We start from the raw sequence: 25,695 nt of genomic DNA on the forward strand, positions 1-25,695 counted from the left end.
ATTCATTAGGACCAGGACCAGGAGAAGGAGTAGATAATTCAGCCCCTCAAGCCTGCTCCGCCATTCAATGCAATCATGGCTGATCTCATCTCGACCTTCCTGCCTGCTCCCCATAACCCTTCAAATATATATATCTGGTTGAATAAATCCTGAAAATACACTGCCGCTGTAACATAGGCCAGGGGTTTTCTCATCTGCTCCTGTTCTGCCACCATAATTTCACCAGAACTGTGATGGAAATTAATTGACATTTATGTCAACAGAGTTTCTGCCAGACTCGTGAAGTTATGGGGATAGTGTGAGAGTAATTTTGAGAGAATCCCCACTCATCTTTTAAAATTTTGCATGCATAAATAATTCTTAAAATCATTGTACAGAATTAAACCCCGAAAGATCAAAAATGGTCATTTTTTGTTTTGTGAACCACGCGACAAATAAGGTGTTAGCCTTCTGAAAACAAGTTTTCTAGGTCAAAAACCTGAATTTTAAAAAAAAATTCTATTTTGGTCTGGGTTATTCAAAATGGGAGAATGTGTCAATTGTTCCTCATAAACCTACTGCCAAAAGAAATTTGGATTTGCATCAAGAAAGGGAATAAGGCTGATGTTATCTCTGAATTTCAGAAGAATGCCATGAGTTCACTGCTCATTGATCTGATTGTTTTTGGCGTAGCTGATCTTTGTTGATTCAGATTTTTGTTGACTCAGTGAAGCCTGATTTTATTTGGTAGAATTATTTGAAAGTCAAAAATCTTGAACAACTGCCTGCAGCTGTTTTCCTAAGTCATAAAAGCAGCACTCAGACTTTGATGGATTTTACTTCTGTTTGAATTGAGTGCAGTGCTCAAAGGCTATTTGGTGTCAGCTTGGCTGAGTTGACAGCATTCTTACCTCTGAGTCACAAGATTGTGGATTTGAGTATAAGTTAGCTGAGTGCTCAAGTGCAATAAGGAGAAGTGCTGCATTTTCAGACGTTCAGTGCTTTGGATCACGGGCATGAAGCATGGCTGCGTTGTGATTACTGTCTGGGGTTGTTTACAATGTTTGAAAAGCATCAGGGTATTTTCCCGTTGTAACAGGCATCATAGCTCCCCTAATGAAGAGGTTGAACGCCAACACTTCATTCAGCGCATTGCTGCTCTGAAGGATCTTGATACATGGGAAACAGTTGTCATGTTAACCTACCTAGAATTGCCGCAGAGTCAGACTCTTTGGCCTGAATACCAATGTGTTGGTGTTCAACCTCCACATGAGCTGTCATTCTCTTCCCATGTTCACCCTTTATTCCTCTTTGCTTCAACCACCTACCTAATCTATTCTTAAATGTTACAGGGTCTCTGTTTCAAGCACTAACTCCGATCATGCATTCCACAGTCTAACAACATTCTGTTTGAAAAGAAAGGTTTCTCTAGCTCTGTCATAAATCACTTTAACATTAATCTTCTGTATGTTCCTTGTTGTAGAATCCTCAGTCACTGGAAAATGTTTATTTCTATCTACTCACTCATCCATCCTTTAATAATTTTATGTTCTTATTATTTCTCCTGTTCTTAGACGAGCCCCAATTTTCTTTTGTATTTCTGTATACCCAGCAGTATCTAAGTAAACCTGTGGTGTACCCTCACCTTTGCTTCAATATTGTTTCCATAGTGCAGTGTACAAAACCATCCACCAAACTCCAGCTGTGGCATTAAGCTTTCATGTACATTCACAGTACAGCTAACATTTGTATTCCATGCCTCTGAACGACTGACTGCATTTCAAGGTGCTTGAATACTTCTGTCAGAGATGAGGGGCTATGTAAATACAAATCATTTTGGTTATTTAATCTAGTGAATTGCATTTTACAATAACTTTTACATGAAGTGGGACTCTGCACCTGTACTTGGGTGAACATGCAGAAGTCCATCTCCCAAGCATGTGTTAAGTGCAGCATTATTAAAAATATTCTATGTAAAATTTGTAAAAGGTTATCCTCATGATCTTGTGCGTATTGTGCCAAAACTGAGCAGTGTTGCAGTTGGAATATTTTAGTATTAGTCAGTGGTTGATCTCTTTTACTATCGAAAACATAAAACATGATCTCCTTTCAGGCTTTTAAGTTTTTAATGGACCAGACAAAACATTTGACCATATTTAGGATGTAATATGACTTGGACGTGATATTGGGGCAGAAGTGTTCGTTTTCAGACTACGACCTTAGTCAACAAACATTTTCTTGCCTCCTTATATCTGCAATTTTGCACGTGAACAGAAGTTGTATGATCAATATATAACCGCCTATAGAGAATGAAATGCAACTCTTTCCTCCCTTTCACCATGCTGACACCTTGAAACTACCTAGCAATGAACCTGTGCTATTTTTCCAAAATTGTTTTTTGGTGTGATAAGCATTTCTTGTCCCAAAGTTTTGAGGAAATTATTTCACAATTTTAAAGTCTGTTCTTGAAAAATTGAAGATTTAAAGTCTAGCCCAATGTGAAGAAATAAAATGCATACTGTTTTCCCAGAGTAATAACAATATTCTGTATTTTGCAATTCAGGATCTGAAGAAAGCAGGACTGCTGATCTTTGCCAACAAACAAGATGTTAAAGAATGCATGACTGTAGCTGAAATCTCTCAATACCTTAAATTGACCTCCATTAAAGATCATCAGTGGCATATTCAAGCTTGCTGTGCTCTGACGGGAGAAGGGTGAGTGGTTAGAATTTTACTGTTTAGGTTTGTTTTATTTGGGTATGTATGTAATACAAGAAAAATAAATTTGACAGCCTGGAGTTGGGCATTTCTTTTAGTGAGGCTCAGCTGCTCTAAAGTAGCTATTTTTCTCATTCCTTTATTGCACTTGTTAAGGAGTTAGATGTTGCAGAAAGGAGCAGATTGTTTTGAAGTACTAACTTGCACCTAGTTTGCCATTTTGTTCCAAGTTATGTGTGTGAGACTGACCTTTTGCATTCAAATAAATTCCATGATGTTGAACTGTATTTGTAGTAAGTGCTCTGTCTGCCTTTGCAGGTTATGTCAGGGATTAGAATGGATGACGTCAAGACTTAAGGTCAGATGACCTCCAAGGATCAGGATGCACGGACCATTAATATCTAAACTGTATATCTCTTCCAGTGGTAACAGATCCATGCTTGCTGGATTCATTGGTATTTATTTTTCGGACTGAATAAAGTTTACTACTTTCACACTTGTTTCAAGTACAAGTTTGGAAAGACTTTCCTTAAGGATCAAGATTGAGTTCAAGACTCGGAATTCAATTGATCATTTGTAGCTTTTCTTTTAAAGATGGCTATGATTAATTGACGTTTTTTTTGGAACCAGCACATTCTGCTCAGGGTAGAGTTTTTATAGTATTTGGTAAGTATTCGGAGGGGGAAGAAGTTGATTTGTATTCCAACATTGTCATATGAATTGCTTGCCACTTTCTATGTTAAATAAAAGAAGCTATGATCTCAATGGAACACTGTTATACTGTTCACAGCTGAAAATCCCAAGTTCTGGTTGAGCTACCTGTTGCTGTTATGACCTGGTTTTAGCTGACATTGCTGTGCTGTGAAGAAACTTGAATATTATAGCCATTATTCTTTGATTTTAGAGTGAACAACAAGCAAAACGTTTTATATAATTTTCTCTAATCTACAAAGGAATGCTTTTGGGAATGAGTTGCATGACGCAAGGCAGATTAATATTAACGTCACTGAAAATATTATCAACTTTGTACTGGGAAGTGGGCATATGAGTACTTATATTTTAAATTCTTGTTTCTTTACCGTGACACTATCTCTCCACAAATTGTGTCATGAGTTATATCATGAGAAAATTCATGGGCAATTTGGAAAGTTTTAAATATAATTGCAGAGTTTCTTCACACTGAATCTTAGGCAGGTTAGCACAATGAGACTTTGGTCCATCAAAGTTCAAAGATGCACTGCCGACTTCCTGATCTCATTCTGCTGTACTTTCACCAAAAATGAACCTGTTTTTAGATATATTTTTCTTTTCACCTGATTGGCTTTGAAACTTTGTTAAACATGGGTAAAATTAATTTTCATGTGTCTTTGTACATCATTTGAATGACCGACAAAAGTTGTTTATACTGCGAGTTTAAAAATTACTTTGCAATATTACAGTACTGGGTTAACTGGGATTAATATGGAGAACAGTGTCAGTCAAGTCCTAATTATAATCAAAGACGATGTGCTTAAAATTTTGCCGTGTCAGACTAGTATCGACCAACTGTGTGTTAAATCAAGACTTAAAGGTTCACTGCCTTTAGAGATTGGGATTTGTGGACGATAGGGTTTTGCACAGAAGCTTCCTTCAGGCTTTGAACCGTACTGAAGCCTGCGATCCTAAATTACAAAATCTTTGGTGGGTGGGGTCAGAAAGTGGGAAGAGCAATCCCAATCAACTCGACCCAGAATTTTGACCTCCTTGGGGATACTGTGATGCATAGTTATTGAATAGAAGAACTTGTGTAAAACTTCAAATGAGAAATGTCAATTCTGATGTTATATATAATATATTTGTATGTGGTTGCTCTCCTCATTGATCCAGAAGGTCTATGTTTCTTTCTGTGAAGAACCTCTAGGAAGCTGATCTGTAATGAGCATCCAAGCTGCATTGTTGCATGTTTACTGCATTATTTAAAAAAAAAACTTGTGCAAATCTTCAGGTTTCAGCACCAGAAAAAAATGAAATTGGAAGGAGCATCAACCACATTTTAAAGTAAATGGTTGTATTATAGGTGTATTTATTCTTCCTCACGAGTGTTCAGTGCACATTTCATTAGATGCAAAACGTTCTAGATCGTGTGAAGACACTAAATGTAAAATGATCAATTTCTTTGGTACCAGTACATTACTGATTAATGGTTTATGGAATAACTATTCCGATTCAAATTTGCACAGGGTGAAATTGACTTTTTAATTTTTTGCTACAATACAGTTCATGAGATCGATTATGTATATTGTAAATTTGAATTCATGAAAGCAACCTATATCATGAGTAAAATTGGATTTCACTAACCCCAATGTGCTATAATTTGTTTCATGTAACAGGAAAAAGGTAGCACACCAATGACATGAAAAAGCAAGCTAATATTACACACACTTGATATCTGTATTTTGGCAACAATTAGAACTAATTCAGTTTACAAAAATGTCAGTACTGCGTTGTAGTGTGATTTTTCTGTTATTTTCAAGATGTGGGTGATGCAGGCAAGGGAAATATTCAGTAACCAATGCTCTTTTCCCTTTGGACTTGGGCATCAGCCTGAGATGTGTGTAGGCCAGACTGGGTTGGGGTGGCAAGTTCTCTTTCCCAAGGGACATTCTTGAACCAGTTATGACAATTCAGCAGCTTTCATGGTCGTAAGGCTTGCAAGGAGCCACGATCAAATCTTGATGGCCCTCGCGCAAATTTGTAAGGCTGAATGTGTTACTGCTTTGAGAAGCTGGAACTCTTTTGTCATAATTCGATTTCAGAAAATCTTCACTGCTGCTTGATTCATTTTAAAATTACAGACAGGACAGATTCCATGTTATCTGATCAACTGAGCTACAGAATTGCCAACTGATCTTGTATGTCATGCTGTCGAGGCTGGAGACTTGTTAATATGTCGCTCTGTTTTACTTTGGAATGCGATCAAAATATCAAGTTTATTCAGTCTGTCTTCTGTTGGAATCTTGCCAGCCCAATCTGATATGTTCATCATGTTTGTCAACACATTGGTCCTTTTTGTTGGAAGATTTGTAGTTTGGGGTTTGACAGTCTGAAGCATTTTGATGCGTTCACAGTAGGGCGGCACGGTAGCACAGTGGTTAGCACTGCTGCTTCACAGCTCCAGGGACCTGGGTTCGATTCCCGGCTTGGGTCACTGTCTGTGTGGAGTTTGCACATTCTCCTCGTGTCTGCGTGGGTTTCCTCCAGGTGCTCCGGTTTCCTCCCACAGTCCAAAGATGTGCGGGTTAGGTTGATTGGCCATGCTAAAAATTGCCCTTAGTGTCCTGAGATGCATAGGTTAGAGGGATTAGTGGGTAAATATGTAGGGATATGGGGATAGGACCTGGGTGGGATTGTGGTCGGTGCAGACTCGATGGGCCGAATGGCCTCTTTCTGTACCGTAGGGTTTCTATGATTTCTCTAGAAGTACAAATGTTTTAAAATAGATATCAGATTTATTCCACAACATCTCTCTCTGAAACCAAATAAGTATTTGAAGTATTTACTTTTGAAATATTACATTTTGGGCGAGTTTTATTTCAGTTACTGCCTCCTAGTGAAATGCTCAGTTAAAACCCCAAATGTTTTATTGAATACTTAATTATAAAGAAGCTAATATTCTTGGTTTCATATTTTTACTTGATAGTTATAGAATCAGAATGGTTTCAGGAAAGGAGGAGGCCATTTGGCATGTCAAGTCCATGCAGGCTGTCTGCAATTTAGTCAGTCCCAGTTCTTTCTCTGTAGTTTTGAGATATCCATTTTCCCCTTCAGGTGCTTAGCCAATTCCCTTTTGGAAGACACAGTAGAATCTTCCTCCACCACTCTTCCAGGCAATGTGTTTCAAAATTTTAACCACTCGCTGCATTTTTAAAAAAAATCTTCCTCTTGTGGCCTTTGATTCTTTTGTCAAATCACTTTAAATTGCAACCCTCCTGCCAAAGAGAGCAGTTTTGCTCTATCTACTCATCTGGACCCCTCATGATTTTGAACATGTCTATCAAATTTCGTCTTCCTAACGTCTTCAATCTAACCATGTAACTGAAGTCCCTCATCTCGAACCGTTCTCTTCATGTTTTCTGCGCACAACCCAAAGCCTTCATATGCTTTCTAAAGTCTGGTACCCAAAATTCAGACCAAACCAGTGTTTTGTAAAGGTTCATTATAGCTTCCTTGTTTTGGTACTCTTTGCCATTTTAATAATGCTTAGGATTTTGTACACTTTTTTAGTCACTTTTGAACTTGTCCTGCTGTCTGCAATGATCTGTGCATGTTATACTTCAGAATTGTATCCTGTGGCTTATGTTGTCTCTCCTCATTCTTCCTATCAAAATAAATCACTTTGCACTTCTCTGTGTTAACTTAAAGGGCAGCACGGTGGCACTGCTGCCTCACAGCGCCAGGGACCCAGGTTCGATTCCCAACTTGGATCACTGTCTGTGTGGAGTTTGCACATTCTCCCCGTGTTTGCGTGGGTGTCCTCCGGGTGCTCTGGTTTCTTCCCACAATCCGAAAGACGTGCTGGCTAGGTGGATTGGCCGTGCTAAATTCTCCCTTGGTGTACCCTAACAGGCGCCGGACTGTGGCGGCTAGGGGATTTTCACAGTACCTTCATTGCAGTGTGAATGTAAGCCTACTTGTGACTAATAAATAAACTTTAACTTTGCATCTGCAACATGTCCACTCATTCCACCTGCGTGCCTGTCTTGAAGTCTATCACTCGCCTCATCACAATTCACTATGCTTTCAAATTTTTTGTCATTGGGAAGTTTTGAAATTGTGCTCTGTACACCCAAGTTTCATCCATTAGTGTGAATCAAAAAAAGTGGTCTTGGAAAGGAAAGGTTGAAAGGAATATATTTTGTAAGTGTCTTGTCACAGATGATTCTGAAAATGGTCAAAGTTTACTTATTTTCATAGCAGTGTCACTAACATCTTTGTCGGTTTTCACAAGAAATACGTTTTAACGGAGTAAGCCCTAACCTTCCAAACTTCTGCGCCTTGCCAATACGTAGATGATAACATTCACAATCTTTGAACCTGCAGCTGCCTGTAAGGATTTCCTTACACACCTTGATGCACTATCCCGCGCTCAAATTCATTTTTAAGATGGACTAATCTAACACACTCCCTTTTCTCAATGCGCTAGTTGGGAAATGTTCTCTACAGCTGTCTACCACAAACCTACCTTCACCACGCACACGTGTGGGTTTTGTATACTATCAGCAAACTTACAAATAGGGTTATAGCCATTTCTTCACATTGCAGCTCGATGCAGAAATACAGTGCATCAAAGATGTCTTGCAGGATCGTGGTTATCCCAATCAGATCACCATTTGCTGCGTCTCAGGCAAATGAGCCAAACGTTTGGCCATGTAAATCGCCCCATGTACCTCGAACTATCCTGGAAAGGCAAAGTATCTAAAAAAAAATAAAATTTGAACAGAATAATCAAGCCTTTCCACGCTGCTACTTTCCAGTGGCGGCACGAGTGATATTTTCAACTAAAAGGATGCTGCAGTCAGTCCAAAGTGACTCCGCCTACCACACAACTGGGCACTGTGTATGGATTTCGATACAGGTGCAGAGGCCATACATGCCAGCAATTGCCTGATCAAATCAAATAGCATGTTCCTTCAGCTGTTTGTCACAGGCAGAGAAGCACAGACAACACTCAATTAGCTCATGCTTACTTACCTAAAATGAAATGTGTACTGATTGCTGAACCATCCCGAGTGTGCTGAAGCTATCATAAACAAATTTAAGATAATTAGTAATGAGCTCGAAATGTGGCTCAGGTATGTTTGTTAGAAGCAACGTGTTCAAGCCGCCTTTATTAGAATTACCCGGAAGCATAGGGATCCTATAGTTCTGCATTGCGTTCTCCGTGGCAATGCATTGACCAATCAGAGTCGACAACCAATCAATACCCTTTTCATCTGTAGTATAAATTGTGATAATTTCATCGAATTCCTACAGTGCAGAAGGAGGCCATTCGGCCCATCGAGTCCACACCGACCCAGGCCCTATCCCTGTGACCCCACATATTTACTCCTCTAATTCCCCCTGACACTAGCGTCAATTTAGCATAATCAACCTAACCCGCACATCTTTGGACAGTGGGAGGAAACCGGAGCACCCAGAGGAAACCCACGAAGACACGGGGAGAATGTGCAATCTTCACACACACAGTGACCTGAGGCCGGAATTGAACCCGGGGTCACTGGCGCTGTGAGACAGCGGTGCTAACCACTGTGCCACCGTGCCGCCCACGGCAGCATTTGGCATTCTTGCATTTCTGCTGGTGAGCCCAAGACAAATAGCCTCAGCAACATGTCTCTTTTCAGCAATATTGTAAGTTGTGTACTAGCAGTGATGTGTGGAATAGTTACTTGTGTATGAGCCTGTTGGGGCAGCTAAGAAAATCCATTTTGGTACTGGCCACTATTAACTCTAAAATGACAATTGATATGACCAAAATAATTTAAAATGATCAAGGTTTATTTTTTTATTGTCTTCTTTTTTCTTGCCCCCCACTCTTTCCCCCTACTTTATCCCTCCTTTTCTTACCTTTTCTCCCCCTTTGCTTCCCCTTCCCCCTTTACTCAATTTTACCCCTCTCCCACTCACCCACCCCCCTCCCCCCACATCTTCATCTGTCACAGTTTACCCTCTGATTTTAACTTCTCTGCCGTTTGACCATTCACACCCTTTATTCTCTCTATGGACTGCCGTTAGCAGCCCTTTCTCCTGGTTTCTGTGGCTATGACTCATCTTTCATTCCCTCACCCTGCAGTGTAAATGTCTCCCACTTTCTATGCCTTTTAGCTTTGACAAAGGGTCATCTGGACTTGAAACAGCAGCTCTTTGCTCTCCTTACAGATGCTGCCAGACCTGTTGAGAGATTTTCCAGCATTTTCTCTTTTGCTTTCAGATTGCAGCATCTGCAGTAACTTGCTTTTATCTAAGGTTATAACAAACTTGTTACAAATTGGTAATGATCATTAACTGCCATCGTCATCAACAGTCCTTCAGCCAGGTCCCACACATTTGTTGTTGGGTTGTGTTTTTCAATTGTTCTTTACCACCACATGGTGTTGTAATTTAAAACTAAATTAGCTGTTGGTCCTTCCATTGTACATTTCTTTTGTTTAGTAATAGTCTTGCAATAAATGTTAAGCATGTTGCAGACTTCATATCTAGAACTGCAAGAGTTTACCATATTAGATTGTTAGAAACAGGAGTAGGAGTATTTTTTTTGAAGGGGCACAGTCTTAATCCAGGGCAGGGAAGAATTTTATTTTGTGCTGTGATGCATTTTCCATAATCCGTTTTTGACTAAGTATCCTACGACGCATAGAATATTGCCATAGCAAAGGGAGGAATTTCACCTATGATTTTATTTATGGTCTTCAGAAGCTTGATGAGTTATTTGAGGACATTTGGCTTAATTAACAGCATTGATTTTCATATTTTCTGGTGCATATTTTTAATCCTCCTCCTTTGCACATTCCCAACGATAGAAAGATGACATAACTGATCTACAGCACAGCAACAAACGTACACAGGATATGCAGCACAGAAGGAAAGAAACCCTACAGTGCAGGAAGGAGGCCATTCGGCCTGTCGAGTCTGCACCAACAACAATCCCACCCAGGCCCTATCCTCATAATCCCACACATTCACCCCACTAACCTTCCTAACCTATGCATCCCGGGACACTAAGGGACAATTTAACATAGCCAATCCACCTAACCCGCACATCTTTGAAGACACAGGGAGAACGTGCAAACTCTACACAGACAGTGACCCAAGCCGGGAATCAGACCCAGGTCCCTGGAGTTGTAAGGCAGCAGTGTTAACCACCGTGCCACTGCTGCCCCTTCATAGGATATACAGCATAGTAACAAGCCTTCATAGGATATGCACAGTAACAAGCCTACATAGGATATACAGCACAAACAGTCCTACATAGAATGTACAGTATAGAAACAAGCCTACATAGGATACACAGCACAGTAACAAGCCTACATAAGATATGCAGCACAGTAACAAGCCTCCATAGGATATACAGCACAGGAACAAGCCTATATAGGAAACATAGCACAGAAACAAGCCTACATAAGATGTACAGCACAGCAACAAGCTTGCATAGGATATACAGCACACCTCCCCACATCTTTCCATGTAAACGTAACAGCATAACTCTCTGCCTTTCCTTTGCATGCTTATTTAGCCTCCCCTTAACATCATCCATAGTGTTAACCATTATCTATATTATTCAATCATTCCCACGGTAGAGTTTCACATCTTTTACTCTGGGAAAAGAAGTTTCTTCTGAAGGCAGTAAGGGGCCTTCCATCCAGAGGCCGTCATCCTATTTTTAAAATATTAAATGAACTATTTGCTGGTCTTGGATTGAGATAATGTAATATGTATGAATTTCAAATGATTTAAACTACATATGAACTTTCTGCCTTTGATGTGCCATCAACTGAGTGTATAAAAATTATAGAAGGTTTGTTCCCTTAAGTATATGTATTGTTTATTGAGAATATTTTCAACGAATGTCAAACACCCCTGTAAAGATCACAAAGGGCTTTTGAATAATGTAGCATTCCCAGAAAGGTGGTTGTATTTCATTGAAATTATTGTTAAATCAGTTGGAAAGAAATTCCATATGCAAGATTACAATAAAATGCCTTTGCATTGTGTAAACTATTTAATATCTTAAATCCAAGATGCTTTACTAGTATATCTAGTTGACAAAGCAGTCAACTGGATTAATGTCAGATCTATGTTAAATGTTGACCTTATCCAGATTTTAATTCAGCAAAACACTACTATTCTTTGAGTTGCTGGTAACTTTTTGTTGCAAGTCTTGATGGCTTATGTTTTCAGCTCAGGTACTTGCAGAGCTTAGAACACAAAACACCCAGAACCATCATCCAATATGCAATATTTTGAGGTGTCATCCAGAACAGATTTAATCAAGCTGTGCAAATTGTCTTTTTTATTGTGTGCTAAAGAAAAAAATATTGGATTCTTAGATGCTTTACCATCTTTCCTGGTTGTCCCAGCTTGCTTGATTTTCAAAATGTAGTCACCTGCAAAGAGCAGATTTGTATACAACATGTGATAAATGGTCATTTTTCTTTTGATGGGGGGGAGGAGTGGAGGTGCGGGGGGCTGCTTGTGCCATGGTGGGTATCTGTTCGGGTAGAAATGTTGGTCAGGATCTACCTGCAGTTTGTCATTAGAACATCAGGAATGATCCCTAGATTCAGATGATCCTTAGATTCAGCTGACCTCGACCACAAACAACTCAGATGTTTTGCAACCAGACGTGGCCTCAATAGATATGGTTGGGGCAGCACGGTGGCACAGTGGTCAACACTGCTGCCTCATAGCGCCAGGGATCCAGGTTCAATTCCCGGCTTGGGTCACTGTCTGTGTGGAGTTTGCACGCTCTCCCCATGTCTGTACGAGTTTCCTTCGGGCGCTGCGGTTTCCTCCCACAATCCGAAAAAAATGTGCTGGTCAGGTGGATTGGCCATGCTAAATTCTCACTCAGTGTACCCGAACAGGTAGTTCGGGTACACTGTGGCGACTAGGGGATTTTCACAGTAACTTCATTGCATTGTTAATGTAAGCCAACTTGTGACGAACAAATAAACTTTTAACTTTAACTTTTAACTTTGGTTGAAAGATGGCGCTTATGACAATGCAGCACTTATTCAGTATTTCACTGAAATGCCCTCGCAAGTCCTGGTGAGAATATGGAATCTATTATTGATTCTGTGGAAAGTGTGCTACTGACTCAGCTAAAGTGGGCATGAAAATGTCTGGAACATTGTAGCATAGACTATAATGTGACATTTTGATCCTGTTCAATTTTAATATGGTCAAAGCAAAGAGAGTTTTCGCACAAACGCACAACTGACATTTCAGGAACATAGGCCATTGTATTGTGGGCCTATCTGAATGGATAAGTAACTTGGCAGCTACCTCAATGGTTTATTTGGAAGATGTGCACAAGTAGTTGTATGTTTTTTTAGAATTAATCTGAAAGGAGTTCAATTTGGAATTTGCATGCATTTTCCTTTGAATCACCAGCTAAATATTTTGATTCTTTACTGTAAGATGCAAGGTTTGAGCTTCAATTGTGTTTGCACCTTGCTGTTGCACCTGCAATTTTTAGCCCTAAGTTGGCTGCATCCACTTACAGCTTGATTTTTTGGCCCATAGACCATAGGAAAGAGCCATTTAGCCCATTGTTTCTCTGCCGGCTAAAAAAAGATAAAAATAAACTAGACGCTTGTATTAATCCCATTTCCATAGCCTGGTCTGTAGCGTTGCAGGTTACAGCATTTCAGGTGCAGATCCAGGTACCTTTTAAATGAGTTGAGTTTTTCAGCCTCAACCATCAACTTAGGGAACTGAAGCTGGTGAGTTTTGTGCAATTTTTAAAAAAGTCTATATGGAATGGCATGAATAGATAAAGCATTACAAAGTGAAATAAGGAGCCAACATTGCATGTGCTTTAAAACTTTGCAATGATGAGTGCAGATTGTCACAAGAAGTTGGGCCAAGTCACTTGAATTGTCAATCCTGTTTTTATCTTTATGGTTTTAGCCATCCCTACCACATGTACATGTTCACATTTTAAGAGTAGCTTACAGAAAACAAAACCTAAATCCAACTTGCAGCTAGGTTAAGCTCTTTCTGTAGTAGCCATTACTGCAGAAATGGGTATTTAAGACGTGCTTTCATGTGGCAGCACAGATATAGATTCTGAGGGTAGACCACTGACCTAAAACATCACCCCTTTCTGCACAGATGCTGCTTGTCCTATTGAGTATTTCCAGCATTGTCTTTTTATTATAGAACTGCAGTTACCTGGACATATGTTAGAAAGATTAAAGCCATTTGCTGCCTAGTGTTTCTACAGAACACCTGGGTTACATATGGTTCTGGGGTCACCTGAATCTGAAGAACTGATGCAGTTTTATATGCCAGGATCGCGCTTTTATAAATTCTTTCTATCCAATGCCTTGCTTGATGAGGTCCACAGAAAAATGTTGTGCAGGTTTGTGATACCATTATTCAGATGTTTAAACAATTTCCTGTAGATTACAAGAAATGCCCTTCTCAAATGGTTTTGTGTGCACGTATGATAGAAGTGTCCCATGTGGCTAACCATATGATCAAAAAGTTTTGTGTTGCAAAGTTTATTTTTTTAATTGTCTCTTCCATTTATTTCCCGTGCTTTAATAAGGCACGGTGGCGCAGTGGTTAGCACTGCTGCCTCACAGCACCAGCTGCCCAGGTTCGATTTCAGCCTCAGGTGACTGTGTGGACTTTGCACATTCTCCCCATGTCTGCGTGGGTTTTCTCTGGGTGCTCCGGTTTCCTCCCACAGTCCAAAGATGTGCGGGTTAGGTTGATTGGCCATGATAAATTGCCCCTTAGTGTCAGGGAGATTAGCAGGATAAATATGTGTGGTTACTGGGATAGGGCCTGGGTGGGATTGTTGTTGGCGCAGACTCGATGGACCGAACAGCCGCCTTCTGCACTATAGTGATTCTATGAATACATGTTGCTTATTTTGGGGTATATAAATTGACAGGGCCATTTTGTAATGTAGAACCATTTTCCTTAGTGTAATGTTTTTATCAGCCTTCAGATTTTTCTGGTTATAGTGCATTTTCTTTTGCAAAAACTTAACCCTTCCAAACATTGTACCTGATGGACTGGGTATTCATTGCCACAGATGGCTATATATTGTATGAGTGTGTTCCATTAAAGACCCCCCTCATGGGAATTCAAGAAAATAGGGGAGTTAAAACTGCTTCGGTGTAATGAGTATTGGAGCACAAGTCCTTACTGTTTCTCATTTCAGATTTCCAACTGCATCCCATTTGCTTTGTCTGCCTCTCTGCTTCTACAGTAAGTATTGAAACTGTAATGTATAAAATTAAATTTAACTTCCAGCACAAATTTCCCTGAAGCAGATGGAAGTATGTGTTAGCAATCAAAAATTGTTAACTACATATTTAAAAATAATGTGATAAAGTATTTCAGGATGCAGTAACTGAGTCTAATTTGAACATGAAAAACGCATCAGATGTTACTTCTGACTCATTTAAATGGAGCCGTATTCTATAGAAATTTATGAAGGGCGTTGGGGGGGGGAGGGAGGTTTCGTTATTAAATAAGCGATTGATCTAATTAAATTCACTTTCCCTATCCACGAGTATTTTTTTGTGTCTTATGAGGGACATTTCCTCGCCCTTGAATTCCTCCCTGTGGAACATGGCAATGATGTAGTGGCCTTAGTGGCAAGAATGCCAGCAATCTTAAGGGCCGGTAGAGGGCATCGTAGCTAAATCCAATTCAGCCACCAGACATGTGCATGCTTTCTAACAGATGCCACCAGCTAGCAATCAAGAAAATGTGTGACTAAAAATAGTTAAGGTCAAAATGGAGGTGGCCCTCTGCTATATTTTAATGAGGGGCACTAAGTATGTAACGTGAGCCAGTTGGGTTGATCAGCGAGTAAGCTAAAATTAAGCAGCTTCCTTTTAACTGCAGTTTGAATTGTGCACTCAAAATCCTCGCTGCAAGAGCTCCAGATGATTTGTGATTAATTGCTCATTAGCAATCCATACAATCATCCAGTATTGTGCCTTTGATTGACAACACTGCCTGCAAAGACTTGTTTAATTCTTGTAATTTTTCATTCTCGTGCAAGGGCGCTAAATTCTCTGGGTGCTTGTAAGTGCACCATCTTATTTTAAAAGACTGTGAGAAAACCAAAACACTCTCATTCAGGAGAATTGTACTGCCAGTAGATGGTATTAAATGGCTTTCTGAACTATTATATCTGTTCTGTAATTATTGTGCTAAGTGTGTTGATGTGCCTTTTTGCTTCTGTATGTTATTTCCTGTCAATAAATCTGGCCTGGTATTTTAGTCTGTACACTGATTTTTCCACTTCCTTGACTGGCAAATATGGTTTGCATTCCACATACGTACCCTTCTGGATATAAGTTCACTACTGTTTCTGATACACAGTTAATAGCACTTGTATTAATTTACGATGGTTTATATTGGAGAGTGTATTGGAGTTGAGTGGCACAGTGGTTAACATTGCTGCCCCTTAGCGCTTGGGACCCAGGTTCAGTTCCGACTTCGGGTCAGTGTCTGGCTGGAGGCAAGTTCTTCCCATGTCAGCATGGGTTTCCTCTGGGTGCTCCGGTTTCCTCCCATTGTCCAAAGATGTGCGAGTTAGGTTGATTGGCCATGCAAAATTGCCCCTTGGTGTCGAGGAACTAGCAGGGTAAATACGTGGGATTGCAGGGGTAGGGCCTGGGTAGGATTGTTGTCGGTATGGGTTCGATGAACCCCTCAGGGCTGCCATAGGATCATTGGTTGGAACTTCCGCAAGCTCTTGGAGTACTTAAGACTTTGGAGAACTTAATGTGGCGTGAGGCCAAAAATCAGTTTTCCCACAGCAGGATGAAATTTTGAAATTATGGCCGGGATTTTCTGGCCTCACTGTAGGGATTTAGATTATTTAGAATCCCTACAGTGCGGAAGGAGGCCATTCAGCCCATCGAGTCTGCACTGGCCACAATCCCACCCAGGCCCTATTCCTGTAACCTCACGCATTTGCCCTGCTAGTCCCCTGACACTAGGGGCAATTTATCATGGCCAATCAACCTAACCCGCACATCTTTGGACTGTGGGAGGAAACCGGAGCATCCGGAGGAAACCCACGCAGACATGGGGAGAATGTGCAGACTCCACACAAACAGTGAGCAGAGGCTGGAATTGAACCCAGGTCCCTGGTGCTGTGAGGCAGCAGCGCTAACCACTGTGCCATCCTGAGTTCGGAGTTCTTTTTCTCATTGAGACTTATTTTTGTAAAATACTTAGAATATTCATATCATTGGACCTTCAACTGGAGTAAGTTTATTTAGTTTTGCCCTTTTGAAATTGGATTTAAAATGACTGAATTTTCAGTGCTGAATATGGAACTTGTGGGTTGCAGCAATCTGAAGACCTGTTAATTTAATCTCTATTTGCTGTATACTGATAACTTGCCATCAAGCCATGTTCCCTCAGTGTACCCGAACAGACGCCGGAGTGTGGCAACTAGGGGATTTTCACAGTAACTTCGTTGCAGTGTTAATGTAAGCCTACTTGTGACACTAATAAGTAATTTTTTAAAATTGTAATGTCACTGTAGTTAAATGGTAACTTGAAGTGGCAGAATTGCAATCAATGAGAACAATGTGGAATGAATTTAAACTGAGCCAGGTTACAAATCCGTGTAATCAATTAAAAATCAAAGTTTGTATCGTGTGTCTTTTTTTTGACTGAGTATTCTTAAAATGAGAAAGACAAACCGGTTTTCATCTGCTTAGCTTTGATGGCAAATCAGAAGCACAACGTGAGTAAGTGTGAGGTTTCCCACTTTGGTAGGAGGAGCAGAGTATTTCTTCAATGGTGAGCATATGGGAAGTGTTGATGTCCGAAGGGACCTGGGTGTCTTTCCTCATAAGTCACTGAAAGGTAACATGCAGGTGCAGCAAGCGATTAGGAACGTAAATGGTAGGTTGGCCAAAAGAGAAAATGCTGGAAAATTTCAGCAGGTCTGGCAGCATTTGTAAGGAGAGAAAAGAGCTGATGTTTCAAGTCCAGACAACCCTTTGTCAAAGCTTTGTCCGTAGTAATTTGCTTTCATATTAATGGTAAGTTGGTCTCTATCCCAAAGAGGATTTGAGTGCAGGAGTAAAGATGTCTTTCTTCAGTTGTATAGAATATTGGCTAAACCGCACCTGGAGTACTGCGCATCATTTCCATCCCCTTTCCTAAGGAAGGATATACTTGCCATAGAGGGAGTACAGTGGAGGTTGACCCATACCATTTCCTGGGATGGTGGGACTATCCTATGAAGAAAGATTGAAGAGACTGGGCCTGTATTCTCTGGAGTTTAAAAGAATGAGAGGCAGCCTCATTGAAACTTACAAAATTTTGAAGGACCCTGAAAGGGTAGACGCAGAAAGGATGCTTCCCTGACTGGGGAATGGAGGGTGTCCTATTTTCTATGTTTCAGGAGGAATTTCTTCACTCAGAGGATGGTAAATCTTTGGAATTCTTTATCCCAGAGCGGTATGGGGATAGTGCATGAAAATGGTAAATGGTCATCCATGATGTAGTTGAATGGCAGAGTAGACCCAAGGTTGGCTGAATGACTGACTCCTATGTTCCTGTAAGTCTGTATGACATCTTTCATTTGTGTTGTGTTTTGTCTTCCTTCCACCTACCTTCAGTCATCTGTTATAGTATTTAAACTATTTAGTGCCTGTACCTCCAGGGAATCTTTTTATTCATTCTTAGGACATGGGCATCACTGGCTGGCCAGCATTTGTTGCCCTTGAACTGAGCGGCTTGCTAGGCCATTTCAAAGGGCAGTTCAGAGTCAACCACGTTGCTGTGGCTCTGGAGTCGCATATGAGCTAGACCAGGTAAAGATGGCAGATTTCCTTTCCTAAAGGGCATTAGTGAACTAGATGGGTTTTTCTGACAATCGACAATGGTTTCATGGTCATCAGTGGATTCTTTAATTCCAGATATTTTTTATTGAATTCCAATTCCACCATGTGCCATGGCGAGATTCGAACCCAGGTCCCCAGAAAAATAGCTGAGTTTCTGGATTAATAGTCTAGCAAGAATGCCAGTAGGCCATCATCTCCCCCATTCAGCACATCGTGGGCAATTTGGCGGAAGGTGAGGTGGAATAACATGTTAGGATTAGGACAAAGGCCTTGCAAAGGCAAGTGCTTGGTTTGGGGATTAACAGAAGGAAAGACAAATTTGTTTAAGAACTAGGGGCAGGAGTAGGCCATCTGGCCCCTCGAGCCTGTTCCGCTATTCAATAAGATCATGGCTGATCTTTTCATGGACTCAGCTCCACTTACCCGCCCGCTCACCATAACCCTTAATTCCTTTACTGTTCAAAAATTTATCCTTGCCTTAAAAACATTCAATGAAGTAGCCTCAACTGCTTCTCTGGGCAGGGAATTCCACAGATTCACAACCCTTTGAGTAAAGAAGTTCCTCCTCAACTCAGTCCTAAATCTGCTCCCCCTTATTTTAAGGCCATGCCCCCTCGTTCTAGTTTCTCCTGCCACTGGAAACAACTTCCCTGCTTCTCTCTCATCTATTCCCTTCATAATCTTATATGTTTCTTATAGATCTCCCCTCATTCTTCTGAATTCCAGTGAGTATAGCCCCAGTCTGCTCAGTCTCTCCTCATAAGCCAACCCTCTCAATCCCGGAATCAACCTAGTGAATCTCCTCTGCACTCCCTCCAGTGCCAGTATATCTTTTCTCAAGTAAGGAGACCAAAACTGTACACAGTACTCCAGGTGTGGCCTCACCAGCACCTTATACAGCTGCAACATAACCTCGCTGTTTGAAAAGTGAAGGCTGCTGCAGAATAAAACTTTGTCTATGAAGCAACCAGTATTGTTATGTTTTGTAAGGTCAGCTTGTGCGTAGATATTAAACTGCCACAAAAATGTAGCTTGCAGTGGGCTCTCGAGGAAGCCTCCAGCAAACTAATGAAATATGTTGAGCTCTCCGCCAACAAGCTGCTCATAAGCTCTGGATGTCACTGAGGAAAAATGATTAATATTTTTAGAAAATATGAGTCAGATCCCAAGTATTGGAAAACGAACATTAGAATTAGAGCAGGAGTAAGCCCCTCGAGACTGTTCCACCATTAATAGATCAGAGAGCCCCCTAAAATCGTGAAATGATTTGATGAGGTAGATGTAGAGAAACTGCTTCCACTTTTGTCAGAGCCCAAATTAAATCAATGAAGCCAAGAGGGAGATTTTTACAAATCAAAATATAGTATGGTAAGAATATGGAACTGTCAACCACAGCGAGTCACTGAAATGAACAGCAGAGATGCTTTTTAAGTGGATGTTAGATAAACACAAGGGAGAAATGAAAAGAATGTTAGGTTAATCTGGTTAAAAGAGAGGCGGGAGAAGACTCGTGGAGTGTAAAAACTTTACGTAGACCAATTGTGCCATCACTTGTTTTATGTGGTAAATTCTGCATAATTCTACTTAGTAACTGTACACTAGACCACATATTGACAATGACATTCTGTTGCTATGGCCAAGTTCCCAAGTGTGCAGTCTTTCCACTTCTGGACAATGAGTCACTAGGAGTGGGGAGGCGATGGTCTTGTGATATTATCGCTAGACTTTTTAAATCCAGAAACTCAGTTAATGTTCTGGGAACCTGGGTTCGAATCCCGCCACGGCAGATGGTGGAATTTGAATTCAATAAAAAATATCTGCAATTAAGAATCCACTGATGACCATGAAACCATTGTCGATTGTCGGAAAAACCCCTATGGTTCACTAATGTCCTTTAGGGAAGGAAATCTGCCATCCTTACCTGGTCTGGCCTACATGTGACTCCAGAGCCCCACACCAATGGGGTTGACTCTCAACTGCCCTCTGGGCAATAAATGCTGGCTAGTCAGCGATGCCCATGTCCCACGAATGAATAAAAAGACAGTTGCACGATCCCCGTGGAACCTTTTGTTTGAGCCATTTTGCTTGGATGTTGTGCTTCACTAGGAGATCAGAAACTAGGGCGTAGAAATGCCCGATCTCTTTGTAGAATAATCTGTAGATTCCCCGGCCGGCATTGTTGGAAAAACATTTACTGTAGCTTCAATCTTAGAATGAAGAGGACAGAAATGACCTTCAGCAGCAGTGGGCGGACTGCAGCCAGCTTTCCATCCTGTGAACATTTGCTTCCTTCATTCAGCTGTCGTTTATTGTCTGGAAATGTTGTGGCCGGACGTCTACACATTCCAATCCCGCTCTTGCTTTTTCTATTTTGAAAAAGCATGATAAATAACAATACTGACATCATGGTCCGGTGAACAAAATAGTTTTCACGTCACGTTTCTCCAGTTTCCTATGGGAGGAATCATCATGAATATTGGGAGAAATGATGAATCATAGCTTCATTTAAAATATGAACCTGCAGTGAATTTGTGGATCTTCACCTTTTTTGTACGAATGGTGTTTATCTTTAAAATTGTTAATGCGTGTGATATTCTTGCATTCAATCCTAAAAAGCCTACTTAAGGCACATGCATCCATCAAATTTAACATTTTACTGTTGTAAAATCTTTGTGATATCATGATTGAGTCTGTAACTTTCAGACTGTGATATTTCTGTATTACCTCAAAATATATAATTTTGGAGTGTAATGTTTCCCAGGGCTCTTTTGGAGTGTTTTATCAAATGCTTAGGAACAAGTGACTGAGCCAGACCTGCAGGAGTTTACCGGAGTGTACATTCACTTGTAGCATTTTTAATTCAGGGCAAGGACTTGCTGTTAGCGAGAGGGCAGGGAAGTCCTATATAGTGGGAACATTTGAGGATTATCACTGCTGTATTTATTTTTTGAGTGAAAAATAGGCACAGTGGCAGGCTCAAATGTACTTCTGGGCAAAATAATGCTGATGCAAAACATAAACTGGAGAAACCTCTGTTCAACTGAGGGATTGCCGTGCTGGAGTAGAAAGTAACACAGTAACAGCTAGGTCAATTCTATGGCTATGTAGGGAGAGAAAACAGGTACAAAGACCACAGGAGATAGTAGCATGAGTAGATGCTTCTGCTGGTTGAATCTGCTCTGCCATTCAATATGATTGTGGTTCAGCTCCATTATCATGCCCGCTCCCCATGTCCCTTGATTCCCTGAGGGGTCAAATATTGGTCAATTCGAGCCTCAACAATGGCGCATCCACAGCCCCCTCGGGTAGAAAATTCCAAATATAACCCTTTGAGCCAAGAAATTTCTCCCCATGTCAGTCCTAAATAATGGCCCCATGACCACAATGCTCCAGCCAACAGAATCAAGCTCTGCGACTGCCCTGTCGAGCCCCTTGAGGATCTTGTATATTTCAATGGGATTGCCTCACATTCTTCATACTCCACAGAATGAAGCTGTAATTTACTTGGCTTCTCATCATAGGGCAACCCACTGATCCCAGGGACCAACCTAGTGAACCTTTGCAAAACTGCCTCCGATGCAAGTACATCCTCCTTTGGATATGAGGACCAAAGTTACACATGCTACTCCAGATGTGGATGCATCAAAACCCAGTACAATTGTAGCAATACCTATTCCTTGCAATAAAGGCCAATATGTCATTTGTCTTCCTAATAGTTTGCTGTACCTGCATGCTAACTTTGAATTCCTTGTACAAGCCCACCTTAGTCTCTCAAAACATAAACATATACATGTTGCATGCCTTTAAAAAATATTCTGCCTGTTTAATCTTAAGATCAAAGTGAATAACTTTTCACTACCCCATGTTATACTCTGTCTACCACCTTGTTCCCACTCACATAACCTTTTTTATTCATTCATGGGATGTCAATATCACTGGCTGGGCCAATCTTTATAGCCCATCCCTAATTGTCCCTGTACTGAGTGGCCTGGTCGGCCATTTCAGAGGGTGTTTAAGAGTCAACCACATTATTGTCTATATCTCTTTTGTAGCCTCCCTCTATCCTCACAGCTCACATTCCTACCTGACTTTGGCTTGTCAGCAAACTTGGATACATTACTTCTGTCTTTTCACCTAAGTCATGAATATAGATATTCAATATCTGATGTTTCAACACTGATCCTTGCGTAATTCCACTGGCCACAGCCTGCCAACTCGAGAATGCCCCATTTTTGCTTCTCTGCTTCCTATCCATTAACAATCCTCTATCTACACTAATATATTTCCCCTCCAGTTCCATGAGTCCTTGCCTTACCTTTTAACCTATTGTATGGAACTTTATCAAATGCCTTTTGGAAATCCAGGTATTCTTCTTGAACTTGTTCCCCCTTATCTACCCGACAAAGTACATCCTAAAAAAAACTACTAAATTTGTCAAAAACTATTTCCCTTTTGTAAAACCACACTGACTTTAGTCAAATTATATTTTTTTCAAATGTATTGTTAAGACCATCTCAATAATAGATTCCAGCACTTTCCCAATGACTAATGTCAAGCTAACTGTCCTGTAGTTCCCATTGTATCTTTCCCTTCTTATAGCAGTTACATTTCTAACTTTGAACCTGCTAGGACTGTTCCAGAATCGAGGGAATTTTGGAAAACCATAGCCAACGCATCCACTATTTCTGTTAGAACCCTGGGATTTATTAGGTCCTGGGGATATGTTGGATTTTAGCCCCTTAAGTTTCTCCAGTAGTTCTTCTCTGCTGGTATTAATTATTGACCGCAACATCTATTTCCTCAACATTATAGATGAGTACTCCCGATTCCCTTTTGCCATTCCCTGCTCGGATATGACTTCAACCACGGTCGTCAAGGCCCTGCACAGCCTCTTCACCCTGTTCGGTTACCCTAACTACATCCACAGTGACCGGGGATCCTCCTTCATGAGTGATGAGCTGTGTCAGTACCTGCTCTCTAAGGGCATAGCCTCGAGTAGGACTACCAGCTATAACCCCAGGGGAAACGGGCAGGTAGAGAGGGAGAACATGACAGTCTGGAAGGCCGTTTTACTGGCGTTACGGTCTAAAGACCTTCCAGTCACCCGCTGGCAAGAAGTCCTCCCCGATGCACTGCACTCAATTAGGTCCCGCCTGTGTATGGCTACCAATGCCACCCCCCCCATGAGCGGATGTTTGCTTTCCCTAGGAAGTCCTCCTCGGGAATCTCACTACCATCGTGGCTGGCGTACCCAGGCCCCGTTCTGCTCCGGAGGCATGTACGACCCCATAAGTTGGACCCCCTGGTCAAAAAGGTCCAGCTCCTCCACGCCAACCCCCAATATGCCTATGTGGCATACCACGATGGGCAGGAGGATACGGTCTCTATCCGGGACCTGGCGCCTGCGGGTGCCCCGGAGCCCACTATGACCCCCCCACCCCACATCCCTAGACCCCTCTGTTGTTCAGGTAGCACCAGGTCCGCTTACGTCTTTGTCCCCTGTATGCAGCTCGCCTGAGCCCCCGGAGTCACCACACAGGACCCGACCAGAAGGGACGACGGCGGACTCGAGCGGTTCCACCCTGCCATCGAAAACAACACCTCAATCGGTACTGCGGCGGTCACAGCGACTGATCAAGCCGCCCGACAGGCTGAACCTGTGAGGGGACGATGCCTTACTTCAGTTTCATGACTCTTGTATATATATCTTCGTGCCTCTGTATATATTGTTCCACCCATCTCACCCTCGCCGGACTCTTTTTTAAAGAGGGGGTGAATATGGTGACCCACTGTAATTACATGTTGTATGCCTGGACACACCCCTGCTGCACCTGGCCCGCGACTCCTCCTTTTCCACCTGAGACTCCTCCCTTTCCACCTGAACGAGGTATAAAGGTGATGGTTCCTCCTCCTTGCCTCAGTCTGGGCCAGGTTAGCTACAAGGGTGTGCTCCAGTTCTTTGCGATTAAAAGCCTGTTATTTCACTCGCTGGAGTCCTCGTATCGTAATTGGTGGTGCATCAATGGAAGTATTCACATTCCAACCATTATTCATGTAAATTGAGTTTGTGTCTTTATATGCCCTGTTTGTGAACAGAATTCCCACTCACCTGAAGAAGGGGCTTGGGGCTCCGAAAGCTTGTGTGGCTTTTGCTACCAAATAAACCTGTTGGACTTTAACCTGGTGTTGTTAAACTTCTTACGGTATTAATTATTGCCAGAGGAGGTGGTGGAAGCAGGAACATTGGCAACATTTAAGAGTGTTCAGTCTTTGGCACGTAGGTCATCCTCTATTTCAGGTGCACAACTTGTGTTTTCTATTGTGAAGATGGACAAAATACTTGTTCAATGTCTGCAATTTCCTCATTCTCCATAATTCCTTCCTGTCTCTGCTTCTAAGGGACCAATGCTTGCTTTAGCTACCCTCTCCCATTTTATATATTTATGAAAGCTCTTACAATCTATTTTTACAGTTTGCTCATATTCTAACTTTTTTCACTTTTCACCAATATGTTCATAGTCCTTTGCTAGTTTCTAAACCATTCCCAGTCCTCAGACTTGCTATTTTTCTTTGCAATCTTAAGTCTTTCCTTTTAATTCATTATTATCATTAACTTCCTGAGTAAACCATGGATGGATGTTTCTTACTGAGTTGTTGTTTTGCAATGGAATTTATTTTGTTGAACATTTTGAATTGTTTCTGTAAATGTTTTCCCCAGTTTCTATATGGCCAAACTTTTAGTTCTTTTGTCCAGTCCCCTCGTGCTACCCCCTCCCTCAAATATATAATTGGTTTTGTTTAAGTTTCAGGTTCTTGTTTGTGAGTACGGTATGTCACTTCTGAACTTAACGTGGAATTCAATTGTCCAGTCCTGAGCTGATCTTTTGGTGGGATTACTAATTGACACTGCTTCATAACACAATACTAAATCTAAAAATATCATCCCTAGTTGGTTCCACAATGTGTTGCTCAAGGAAACTGTCATGGAAACATCCTACACAAATACCCTACCGAGACCACTCTTGCCATTTGATTGGCCCGGTCTATATGAAGATTAAACTCCCCCTCAACTATTTCACCGCCTTTGTTCCATACTTCAATCATTTCTTGTTCAATGATCTGTCCAACGGTACAGCTACTGTTACGGGGCCTGTGAATTATGCCCACTAGAGTTTTCTGACTCTTGTGATTCTGAATTCCCACCCATATCGATTCTACTTCAAAGAACAAAGGAAAGTACAGCACAGAAACAGGCCTTTTTGCCCTCCAAGCCTATGCCGATCATGATGCCCTAACTAAACAAAAAAAACCCTCTGCCCTTGCTCGATCTGTATCCCTCCATTCCCTGCCTATTCATGTACTCATTCAGATGCCTCTTAAATGTTGTTAATGTTCCTGC

At 41.3% G+C, this 25,695-nt stretch overlaps 1 protein-coding gene across 8 annotated transcripts in view; it reads left to right on the forward strand.

Annotated features, from left to right (window-relative positions):
- Positions 1-24,473, forward strand: part of arl5a (ADP-ribosylation factor-like 5A) — a 60,644-nt gene extending 36,171 nt beyond the window's left edge. The window contains exons 5-8 of one of the 8 annotated variants that reach the window (XR_013499493.1): positions 2,543-2,694; positions 3,016-3,363; positions 14,633-14,679; positions 23,806-24,473. Coding sequence is in view for 3 of the 8 variants with exons in the window: in XM_078227965.1 (XP_078084091.1) it covers positions 2,543-2,694; positions 14,633-14,679; positions 23,806-23,930 (324 nt within the window). In the remaining 5 variants the exon portion in view is untranslated. Of the gene's footprint in view, positions 1-2,542; positions 2,695-3,015; positions 5,040-7,098; positions 7,404-14,247; positions 15,713-23,805 lie in introns of those variants that run through there. The other 7 variants (XR_013499495.1, XR_013499491.1, XR_013499494.1 and 4 more) reach the window with 7 other exon arrangements.
- The last annotated feature ends 1,222 nt before the right edge of the window (positions 24,474-25,695 follow it).

This window comes from Mustelus asterias, chromosome 14, assembly GCF_964213995.1.
Source record: "Mustelus asterias chromosome 14, sMusAst1.hap1.1, whole genome shotgun sequence".
NCBI classification, from domain to species: domain Eukaryota; kingdom Metazoa; phylum Chordata; class Chondrichthyes; order Carcharhiniformes; family Triakidae; genus Mustelus; species Mustelus asterias.